Raw genomic sequence first — 12,729 nt, forward strand, 5'->3', positions numbered from 1 at the left:
CACCTGAGCGTTACACTGATTTCTAGATTTCTGTTCCAAAAGCGTCATAGGTTTTCATGAAATTTTTTTTTTTTAAATTGTAGACCTGTAACTTACAGAAATATGTCCGAATAGGGTTCTAGTAGATATCATGAATATAAAAAAAAAATACGGGGTTATCCAAAAGAGCAAAAATATTTAGTGCGAGAAATTACGGGCTTAGCGGTTGGGGGGTTAAGTGAATGCCGCCCTGTATGTGAGGAATGGTTACTGTCGATTCCAAAAGTCTAACGTGTTAAAAGCAGCAGAAGAATCGAACAGGCATTCAGACCATATTGAAAATCTAAAACAAGCAGAATTAGTTGTAATGAATAGTAGTTTTGCTTGTTTCACTGGACAGTTGATGTGTAGCTAGGATTCTGATGTGCGGCCATCTGTTCTTGGAAATATCGCCTTTATTGTCTCACCAAATAGGAACATTGGCAACAAGTTTCTTTTTCTGGTCAGGCTGGTAGAATACCAACCAATTACTCATTCTAAGGGGTCTACAGGGAATCTAGCATTCCCTCCTGGGAATTACTGCCATTAAAACAAATGGACCTGCAAGATTCCCACCAATCTTCGAGCGCATGTCTGATTCCATGTTTTATAAATAGAGCCCTAAGCTACCCCCCCCCCCCCCCCCCACCTCTTAGATTGTAAGCTCTTTGGGGCAGGATCTTCTCTTCCTCTTGTGTCACTGTCTGTATCTGTCTGTCATTTGCAACCCCTATTTAATGTACAGCGCCGTGTAATATGTTGCTGCTATATAAATACAATTTAATATTATTATTAATGTTTAAAATAATGTAAATAATTTACATAAAAGGTTCTGCTATTACCCATAGTGGCCATTCAGGTGTCGCCTTTCATGATAAAATGATTGCTTGCTGCTGGCAACAATTCTAATTTTTTTACAGGCTAGTTTTATGGTTAGTCTACCGTTTTTCTTCTAGCTCTTGTTGCTATGCTGAAATGATTTTTTTATATTAAATATTAATGCTGTGTTGTTCTGTTTTGTGGATCTAACAAACATACTTGTTAAGCATTTCAACTGCAAGGTTATTGTGTTCTCATCTCATAAATATACTTGGTAATGGAGATAAGGCCACTGCAGTATTTTATACACATTCATAGGCATGCTGGGGTTTTACTAATGGAAAATTCCTGTGAGCTGAAACTTGATTAGTTTATGACTGCAGCTGAAAACTAAATTGATATATGTTAAGCTACGTACACACGTCCAATGGTTCTCGCCCGGTAACCGGCTCATGCATCGTGCAGTGCTTAGTCATGAAAGATCCTTTCCAATGACTATTATTGCATGTGTGTATGCAGCTTTAGATCTGGATTACTGGTAAAAGATCTGCTAATAATTAATTGTACTGATCTCAGGATTTCTTTTCTTAAGTTTTAGTACATACACAAAAATATCATGCATGGATAGATAGGCTGCACTATTGCTGTACGTACTGTACATGTGACTTGTATGGAACTTCAAGTGAAAATAGTCATATGAAGGTGCTGGTCTCGTAAGCACAACCTATTTGCCCAGTAAAAATATCTTTGAACCGTTTCATGAGTGTACAGTTATTGGAGGGGGAAGGAAAGTGGTAGACAGTTCCTGATCACCTGGGGGGGGAATGGTTGTTATTCTGTAATACAGTGGCGATTGTTTCTTATTCTGACTAGCACAGATTTTTGTCTCCACTTCTTTAAATTACAGTTTACAACCTAATTGGCTAGCTATTATGCAACCTAAAACAGGGATGTAAGCTATAACATAAGGGGCCAAAACAGAGTCTCTTTTCTAGGTGCTGAGTTTTGGGTGAACCTGGTAGAATTCCCACATTAATGTTGTCACCTGCTACCTTGTTTTATGTATTTCTAGATCTGTTTCAATTCTCAAGGCTCGCGCATCTTAACAGCCAGTTCAGATAAAACTGCACGTCTATGGGACCCACACACAGGACAATGTGTCCAGGTTCTAGAAGGACATTCTGATGAGATTTTCTCTTGTGCTTTCAACTATGAAGGAAACACCATCATTACAGGCAAGTGTGTTTTTCATAAAGCTGAATTCACATGTTACAACCTAGTTGTGTAATTTCAGTGCAGATATACATTGGTGGGAAGCCTTTCTTCAGACTTGCAGTGTGGTTGTGGTTAAGTTATGTTTTCCCAACACCCCTGACCTGATTTCTCCAGTAAGACACTATGTGTAGCGTCTCATCCATGGCCTCCCATATAAAATTTACTGGATGGTAGTGAGCTCTTCAGTACTGCCCTCTGCTGCCTGCAGTAAAATGGTCAAATGCTTGTTCTTTAAGAACCAGCAAAATGGGCAGCTGATAAGGTGCCTGCTGCTGGGGGCCACATGGAAATGCCTGATCCTGCTGCCAGTCTGAACATAGACTCATTGTTCCATTGATTTATCATCCAATAAAGCGGACCTTTGCACTCAACACTAAAGATATAAAGGAGATTGCACTACTAGAAGACAATGCTTGATAGTTATTGAGCAAATCTGAGCATTGAAATAGTTTTGGAGACAGAATTACTGAATGCAAATGTGTCCTGCCATGGACATAGTTTGAGCAGTTTGGGATTCAGAGCAGCTGTCATTCAGAACAGAGAGTGCCCTAAAATCACACATTGAGCCACTTGGTGTCCTCTGACATGAAGTAAGGGGAAGTGTCCTCACTTAGAATACAGACAATAAAAACCTGATGGTTTTCTGCTGCCTCCAAAACAATTTTTTTAAATTATTACAATGTTTAAATTTTTGAATGTTCACATAATAAACAAACTGTTTTGTTTGTTCAACAGGAAGTAAGGACAACACTTGTAGAATATGGCGTTAGGTGTTATTTCTGTATCCTTCATTCTTCAAAAATATGCCAAAACATGACACACCTAGTGATCATTTCATCTTCATCCTAGACCTCATCCAGCATCTTTTCCGGGAGTGTATTACACTTGTTGTCACAAAGTGTTTCAGTGATTTGCTGTCTCGATGTTTCATGTTGAGATCGCTCATGTTATTGTATATTGATGCTATAACTTTGCATAAATGACTTTTTTATTAGTGTTTTTAAACTATTTTGCATAAAAATATCTTAACATTTTAATTTTGTGTCCCTTGCATTTGTTCTCTGTTATTCAACATTCAAAGTATGGAACATTTTAAAAACTGAGTGTTGTAAATGTTTGCTGCAGCAGTGTTTAGTGGATGCATAGATTACTGGGGAATCTTTAGTTCTCTCTGCATACCATAATGTCATGAAGCAGCAGCCATTTATAGCCACTTCTAATGCAATGTTCTACATCAAAAATACCAGTAAAGATGGCTATACACTAAATGAAATTTTTAATAGTTTTAAAAACGTAATCCTTGGAAATGCCCATTCTTTTATATGTCTTGTTTATCCATGAGTGTATTCCAAGAACTACCAGCCAATGGGATCACTTCTGGATGAATGTGGGCTCTGCTGGAAGATGAGTGCACAGCTGCAACCAGAAAAACAATCCATATCATGAATATATCAGTCATTTACACTGGTCATGCACCCATTGATTAGTGTATGGACACCTTCAATAAATTATTTGACAGTAATCTGTGACTGCTGGCTACAGGTTTAAGCTGCCAATTTGTGCCTAAATTTCTTCATGGCAGCAGCTCCCTTATTTATAACTTATATATGCAGGGTGACCATAGGAAGATAAATCTCTGAGAATGAAAGGAAATTATGTAGTTGTTTTACCGTTCTAGAATGTAGTGTCATTGTGACCTAGGCCTAGAAGCCATTGACTTTACTGTGAGGAATTTGCAGTTTGCTAAAATTGTAAATATAATGACACTAGAGAGTCAAAGTCAATAGCCATGCATTGTATTTAGATTTGTTCTTTGCAGTAAAATGCATTGCACTGTAAAATGTACATCACTGCAGTGCAATACTTTAATGGCAGAATCACTAGATATTATCTTAGGACCCAATCAAAGTCCAGAACTTTTTGTTAGGGGGTGACAGTGGTCTGTCCCTGTCTCCCAATCGTTCCCCTATCCATTGGACTTCTGTTTGAAGATTAGATGTGGATTTATAAGCATACATTATTTAGATAATATTATTATTACACAGTATTTATATAGCGCCATCATGTTACACAGCGCTGTACAAAGTCCATAGTTGTGTCACTAAGTGTTCCTCAAAGGGGCTCACAATCTATTGTCACTACCATAGTCATATGTCATTAATGTAGTCTAAGGTCAGTTTGAGAGGGAAGCCAATTAACCTCACTGCACGTTTGTGGGATGTGGGAGGAAACCCATGCAGACACGGGGAGAACCTGCAAACTCCATGCAGATAGTGTCCTGGCTAAAATTCAAACCTGGTACCTAGCGCTGCAAAGGCAAGAGTGCTACCTCTGTGCCACCGTGCTGCCCATATATATATGTAATCCATTATTAGCACTATCAGAAAGCTTGCCTTGTGAAATGCCATGCAGCCATCAGAATGCAAGCATGTACACTGAAGGTGGATTCTAAGAAGCCACTGCTGCACTGTCATACAACAAATGAGAAAGTAAAGGAGGGAAAGCATGTATTTTATTTCTTAAAACTAAGATGCACAGTGCCTTTGTAAATTAAATGTAAAGAAGCTTGGGTATATTTGCTTTAACCTCTATATGGCCTAAATATCTTTTGCATTTGGCAGTCCTAAGACTGCAGTAAAAATTAGATTATCCACCTTGCAATCTGTGCTTGACCTCATTTTCTTATATCAATATGCAGCTATAAATAGTTTTGAGGTTTCCTGGATGGGGTAGGAATAACTTACTTCATAAGATACAGAAAACAAAACCAATATAGCGTGCAACTTTATAAACCACTAAAATCACTTTGTCTTTTGTTTTCTGGACAATTGAAATTCATTGTTTTCTAAGCTTGCAATTATTTCTTAGGCAGACAAAAGGATGATCTCACATCAAGCTTGTTTATGCATAAAAAATTTATATAAACCCTAAATTTACAACCCAGAACGAAATACCTGGAAAATACATTTCTAAAAATGATTTTATTTTGTTTGTCTATTTTTCAACCAAATAACTGCAAGGAAAAGACAAGGTTAACTATACAGGCTGCATTCACAATAATATATGGGCATCACTGCTTACACTTATTACTAAATGATGGTGTTTATTCAAGCGAGCAGCCCTACAACACAAGTAATCTAAACTGTGATTGACCAGTCAGTTGGAACATTTGTTGCAGCCAGCCAGGTCCTGTCCTTTGCAGAGGGGTCTATACCATTAACATTCATATTTGCCTTGCAGAACAAGCACAGAAGTCAATTAGAAAAGGAGCTGATTCACCTAACTTGACTCTAGTGAATAAAGAGTAATAGCAAACAAAATGATTTGATTTGGATCCTTTTCTGTGGTTTTAATACCTAAAGGTGTGCATAAAAGTACAAATGACAGAAGGTATATCAGTTTGAAACAAGGAGGGCCCAATTTAATTGAAGCTCCCCAAGACTGGAAAACATACACTTTCATCAGTGAACCTGGGTGATCCAGCAAACCTGTAATGGATCTGGTCCAAGATTGAAAAAATCCATTCCAGGTTTGCTGGCTTACCCAGGCTCATTGATGAAAGTGTATCTTCTCCATCCTTGGAGAGCTTTACCCCCCTAGCGGTATTCCCGAGTGTGACTCGGGTGGATTTACCATGCAAAAAAACGGTAATCCTGGGTCACACTCGGGGTCGCTACAAGCATAAAAAAAACAAAAAACAAACTCACCTTGTTCCCTTGGCATCCCCTGGTGTCCTGCTGGTCCCTGGAGGTCCTCGCCCTCCCATTTTCAGCCGGTGACTGCAGAAACGATCTCCGGGGTTTCCCGGCGACATCGGTGCACACGTCGATTCGGGCGGAGCAGCGGGAAATTCCAAAATTTTGTATTGAATTCAATACAAAATAGCTGTATTGAGTCCAATACAAAGAAATCTTTATATATAATATATATATATATATATATATATATAAATATATATATATATATATAAATATATATATATATTATACATGCTACTGTACAGTTATATATTAAGTTTCACTATTTTTTTAATCAGATTTTTGTTTTTAAAGTTTATTAAATTTATTAAATATTGTACATATTTCAGTGAGTTATGCCTAAGAATTATAGGCCTACAATGTAAAATAAATTTCCATGCAAAAAAAGTTACGCGTTTTGCGTGGACATACAGACAGAATTAGGACGCTAGGGGTGTTAATAAATCAGGCCACTAATACAATGGTCAACTTCACTGAACTCTTCCTACACATGGAGACGGCATGCCCAATACAACACACAATTGTTACTCATGCCACTACAATATAATCAAATGTTCAGACCTCATCGAAGAACATCAGTCAGCAAACAAGAACAATTTTAGTAGTGCCAGAAATGTAATACAAATTCCTGCAGCCCAGGTACATGTTAAAAGGGACCTGTCGTCCCTTTCCATCTCTATCCTCTCCCACAGTCCTCATGTCTGTCTGTCTCACTTCATCAATGTGCAACATTGCAGATGAATCATGTTTATAAAAGTATATGAAGCTTTTGAAATTTACACAATTGTGTGTTCAGTATATATTCTCTTACAATGGGAATAATTGGTATATTCTATATCATTCACACTAATCATGGTCAGTACCCCATATGAATTTAAGGCACTTTTTCCAGGTTGTTTTACGGATGAAATTTTTTATCAAATGGAATAAAAGAAAACTTCAGTTTAGAAAGTCTGAATAGAAGTGTTCCTGGATATGAAAACCGCTTTTTCAGTATTAAGAGAGTCTTCCCATGCCACGTCTCCTGGTCAGTAGTATGATTTTCAATTTACAGATTTGCAGGGTCCATAGGGGAGTTTGCTGTTTTTGTGTGCAACTAAGATTATTTTTGATTTTTTAATAAAAAACAAAACATGAGGAAAATTAGGTGTGAAAGCCTGTTCAAGTTATGAATAATGTGGTCAGAAGCAGACAATGCTCTATGAAAATACTGGCCATGACAAAAAGCTTTTTATAGCTGTGATGTTACAGTAAGTGCACACCAGTACCATCTGTTGCCAGTTATTTAGAAACCACTAGTCTAGCAGCCTAGTACCAAAGCACACACATTCTTTTTGAGATTTCATGCAATTCCTGTAATTGGACTGTGTGTATCATTGTTCTGATTTTGACCCTGCTGCATTATGCCTAATAGGCCTTTGTTATGGCCTTGCCCGAAGATTGTCTGCCTGCCTCAGCAACTCTTGGTTAGGTGTTCTGTTAGGAGCTTACCATTACTCTGTGGCCTTGATTCTAAGTCCTATCAATGCTAAGTTAAAAGATTGGGTAATCCCACTTGGTTTCAATTGGATAATATACCCAATATTTTTTGATGTCCTACAATTTTTCTGAGGAAGCAAAATCTGTGAAACGCGTCAGAATGCAAGGGGGACTAATTTGATACAGTTTCATGTACTCATCCAATTGTTTCACAAAGTGTGTTATACTTTTCATCTATTTTAGTGTAAAATAAATTAAGGTTTTAACAGTGATATCAGGTTTAAAGAATTGGTTTATTAACTGGTGTCTGCAAAGTCCAGTAAAGATTAAATAAATAGGACTCTAAAACCGTTAGCCACCACAGATCAATGTGTTTGCAAACATCGCCCTTCCTTTTTTGGTGGTGTAGTTCTTTCTCCACATGAGGAAAAGCAACCATACAACAAGAATCAAAACACTGCTTTCAGGAACTGTGCCACAACCATTCTGTAACTGCAATGTAAACACAACTGCATACACAACTTCTTTAATTAGGTCCAGTGGGGGTGGTGAGGAGTGTGGTTGCAGTAGCCAGTAATAAGAGAAATAGTCTATCAGGTAGTTGGCTTAGATGTCCACCAGTCAATCAGTGTCCTAAAGAGCTATCCTTAAGACAAAAATTTAGGAATATCATATTGTGTATGAATGCAATGTATTACCCCTCCAACACATTTTGGGGAAATAAAACACACATACAACATTGATTCACACAACATTTATTTACTTGTCAGTACTTTGTCTGCATCATTAACATTTTAAAAGGCAGCTGCAAAACAAAGGGGGTGTGCTTCCATTTACTCTCATAATAAACACAAAATGATCTCTTCTGCTGCCAGCATGGAGATATTCAGTATTTTGATTGGCTGCAAGTGTTGCAGTACCTTGAATCATCTGGATCCCCTGATCAGGAATCAGATGAAAGAAAGAGTTGCGTTGTCTTTGTGCTTAGGTTATTAGTAAATTAATGATCTCCTCTCTCCCACATATCACTGCAGTCCATGGAATGAACTACCACTCTACTAGGGCCATTTATTAGAATACAATACACATAACAACCAATCAGATTTCTGGTATTGTCAGATATGTAAAAGATAATTGCTTAATCCTTGCCAGGGGTGGTTGTAATTTGCACAATGCTTGTATTAAATAAACATTTGCTTAGGAAATGCATTGCATTCTGTCAGAATCCATTATAAACCTTCTTACATTATTAGATTTTGCTGGTTTTACAGAAAGGAATATGGCTTGTTTGCAAGAAGGCAAAATGGAAAGATTGTATATAAATGGCTACAGATAGGCTGGTTTGGTATGGATATCAAACACATGCATTACATTGTAGAGTTCTGGCTATTAGTAAGACTCCTCCTGTGTATTCCATGATGGTGTATTACAGAACCATGCATCTGCTGCATTTTACAAATTTCCCAATACACAAGTGGTTTAAATGTTGCAATTCTTGACCGTCAGATACACAGGAACAATGGGAATTGGATAAAAGCACACAAAGCTAGATAATGGGGACATTTTCAGAGCTGCATTCATATAGGTTGCAGACTAAACAGCCATAATGTTGGTCAAAAGCCTGTCCACAAAAATTAATGGGCTCCATCTCTCATGCAACTGGTCCCCTAAAGCCTCTTCTGTAAGCTGTTCTTGGCCACTGACATCACCCCTTATTCCAGTAGCCCTGCGTTGCAAACCAGGACGCTGAGGGCCCATTCACAGCTCAGAGTGGTTGGATTGCAAGACTAGTGCACTGGCCAATAGGGGAGCAATGGGTATGGTTTGTTCTCCCTATACATAAATGGGTTCCAGCCAGACATGGGCTCTAACATGCCTGAAAGCAAAGTTTGAAATAAAATTGGCCGGCAGCAAATCACAAACTTCATCCTTGATTTGAAACAACTTTGCCCTTTAAGACAAAACAACCCAGCTGGAGCCTCCTCCACCAAAAGAAAATCACAAGTTTCCCTATAACAGAGGTATCATATAATCGTTCCCTATATATCTACAGTCTTTAAAATATAAGTTATTATAATGTGAATCGTTTATTATCTTTGCAGCTCTAAAGTCAGTAGTTTAGGGTACACCTGAGACTTACACTGCCTTAAATATTACATCACGAACCCGTGTAGACTAATCGGTGTTGGTATAAAATTAGCATCATGTATGTCAGTTGGCAACCCAGGAACCCCAAAATTTATGTTGCTTTTAATAACCTGCCGATCCAAGTGATTGGCTCTGCTTCCAGTTACATGGAGATGTCTTCTAACTGGTGTAAATTGCGTCTGACCTTCCCACACAAGTTTACATTATTTAAAATTTAAAGCAATAACTATAAATTTAATATTTGATTAACTTTATTAGTTAAGTGCCCCACATGCACCTAAAGCTGAGCAAGACTGGTGTGAGTGATGTGAGAGGGGCAAGTGTCCATTAAATTTCTTCCCTCTCTGCTCATCTCTGGATATCTAGTGGAACATGGAACATTTAATATTCTAATACAAAACAATGGGTTAAACCTTAAGCTTTAGATTTGGTGCAAATGTTCTAATATTTACTAATCTATTAGAATAATAACATTTACTAAAAGAAGCAGGGTACTCTGCAGGACACAATGAAGACACACAAAAGTACTGTGCCAGTGCCTTCCAACACTCCCCAACCATTGAGATAAAATTACAGGTTTATTTCTTATATTTTATGTTGGAATATGGAAGCTGATATTAAAATCGAGGAAAGAATATAATGATTGTGGAAGGATGGAAGCTGACAGGGAGAGGGAATGGAAGCTTGTAAAGTGAAACATATGGGTTACACTTCTGTAATTTAGACTGGGGAGGAGGGTAAGTAGAGGATGGGCACAGAAAGGATTTTGTTTGTAAGTGGCAAATGCCTAAAGTATGGAGGTGGGCAGCAACAGACAGTAAAGACCCAGTGAAAGAAGAGACAGAAAAGAGATGGGAGTAAAGGGAGAGCAATACTGAGCGTGAGAGGGAATGGGCGAGGCAATAGGACAGTTAAAGCAGAACTAAATCCAAAAAAACTTTTCCCTGGTGGCTTTTTGTTTTTCCTATTGCAGTGTAGATGCAGCTTTATACAACATTGGCACAGCAGATCCCGATACCAAGAACAATTAAGCTCCCGCACACATACAGAAGATAAATAATCAGTGGTCATTGAATGGCCAAAGATAATAACCGTAGACCCAGAAGTTTGCTGAGGACTCAGCAGCAAAGGTGACCACTTCAGGGAATGCAGCAGTTATAGGATTGTGAACATTTCATCAATGTGGAACATCACAAAAGGTAAATGTGTCGCCAAAGCTCACATACACCGATGAGCATTTCCATAGATGAAAAGAATTATTATAAAAACAGAGAAGAATTGGTACAGGCCCATTGGGGGGGCACTGAATGTGTTCAGTAACCTTCAGTACTGCTGACAATAAAGAAATGTTCCTCTCCTTTTATATTAAGGAACGAAGGAGTGTCGCAGCATTACCCACACAATCAAGGTGTGTATTCAATTACAAATCATCTCCTGCAACTGAGAATACCCAGCTCTTTAATGCGTATATTCAATACATATTTCTGAGCTTAGCATGGACTTTTCTATCAGGTCATTGATAAGTTAAATAAATGTAATGTTTATCATTAATAACACTTTGGGTAACGTATACACTGTCTCATTATATTTCTTTTTATGACATTTTATATAGGTGTGAATGGTATTTTTTACTGCTGGACCATCACAGCACGTGCCAATTCACATACCTCATATACTTGTTACTTTATACAGATCTTAAAAATAAACACACAATTCAACTAAATTCTGCAATTTCAAACACATCTCCTCCAATAAATATATATATACATATATTTTTAAAATAGGCTAGAAAAATATTAAGCAAGGCCCACGTGCCTAAAAAAACTGTATCTAATACATTCTAAATATACAATCTGTCAATCCTTTCCCAGTCATGGTACAAAATAAAAAAAAAGTGAGTCTGTTTGCGTTGTACTGAAGGTTGGGAGTTCACCAAGACCATGGTGAAACTCAATGACTGTCCATGCAGTTATCTTGAATTGTATTATGCCAATTCCAGAAGCCAATCAAAGAAACTGGGTGCTCCTTCACTCCCCTGTTTTTGTATCTTGCAGTGAAGGATGAGGGCACTGAAAATATCCCCGACTTTCCAAGACTTTGACTGAACGAACCGTGTGACTTGCAGAAACTAAAAACAGAATGAAATTTTTACATTATTTTAGGCACTAAGTACCAGTTTTCTACAAAGACAATTGCATAAATTAGGTTAAATTCATGAAAGGTATATATATATATATATATATATATATATATATTTATTCTGTTCAGTTTATACCTTCAGCAACACAACTCCCCTATTACAAAAGCTACAGGACACATTGGCTAATTGGGTAAGAGTAAAAATGAATGTGCAAAGAGCAGAAACTTGGGATATATTTTAGTGGCTAATTATATGTGTAGCTCTCTGCTCTGCGTAATACGTAGTAAATACCTACATCAGCCGCTGGTATAGCAAGCTTCACAAAATTACATACATACATGTAATAATACATACATGTAATATTGAAGCACCCGTGGGGGGACTGGGAATAAAAATAGCCATGGTATCTATAACATCAGAGCATAGTTGTATATGTACATATTGTATTTCAGGTCAACTGAAGCAATAATATTAATTTGGTATAAATAATTAATAGAGTACAGAGCTGAGAACCAATGGAATAATGTCAAAAATGCTTCAAAGAACGTTTCTGTTTAATTAAAGACTAAGCTGATAAAGCCACATAAGCCAGCTCAGTTACTAGGACATGCCAGCCCTACCAACAAATGTCAGAGGTACCAGACTGCCAGTCCTAGCCTTACAGCAACCCACAGTTTGGTAATATCACTTCTGACAGTAGATACCTTGTAATGACTTTTACCCACTTTTACTGATAAGTTTAAAATGCCCCCTAGGTCTGTATACTAACAGTTTCTATACAAACATCCATCTGTTCCCATCACCTAAAGGAAATTATTGCTGACCCTGGCTCTCATGCTGCTGACTCACTTGCTTCATACCTTTAAATCATGACGTGTGTATCTAAGGACTGACAACACTTAATTGACTTTCCTGACATCCATACTGTATATACTTGAATATAAACCGATCAAAGTATAAAGTGAAGTGCCTACTTTTACTTAAAAAAAAAAAAACAGGAAAACTATTGGAGTATAAACCTAGGGCAAAAAATGTGACCATCACTGCTAACATTCAAAACAGTAATCAACAAATGACAAATAAATAAATGCA

General features: G+C 37.5%; 2 protein-coding genes across 2 annotated transcripts in view; one reads left to right on the top strand and one right to left on the bottom strand.

Moving 5' to 3' along the window:
- The window catches only part of DAW1 (dynein assembly factor with WD repeats 1), a 30,686-nt gene extending 27,537 nt beyond the window's left edge, over nt 1–3,149 (top strand). The window contains exons 12-13 of the mRNA XM_072410104.1: nt 1,910–2,076; nt 2,852–3,149. Of these exons, the coding sequence (XP_072266205.1) occupies nt 1,910–2,076; nt 2,852–2,882 (198 nt within the window). The 3' untranslated portion in view covers nt 2,883–3,149. The remainder of the gene's footprint in view (nt 1–1,909; nt 2,077–2,851) is intronic.
- A 2,986-nt stretch (nt 3,150–6,135) lies between these two features.
- Nucleotides 6,136–12,729, bottom strand: part of SPHKAP (SPHK1 interactor, AKAP domain containing) — a 34,014-nt gene continuing 27,420 nt past the window's right edge. Inside the window, exon 10 of the mRNA XM_072410105.1 lies at nt 6,136–11,625. Within this exon, the coding sequence (XP_072266206.1) occupies nt 11,482–11,625 (144 nt within the window). The 3' untranslated portion in view covers nt 6,136–11,481. The remainder of the gene's footprint in view (nt 11,626–12,729) is intronic.

Source organism: Pyxicephalus adspersus, chromosome 4 (genome assembly GCF_032062135.1).
Source record: "Pyxicephalus adspersus chromosome 4, UCB_Pads_2.0, whole genome shotgun sequence".
NCBI lineage: Eukaryota > Metazoa > Chordata > Amphibia > Anura > Pyxicephalidae > Pyxicephalus > Pyxicephalus adspersus.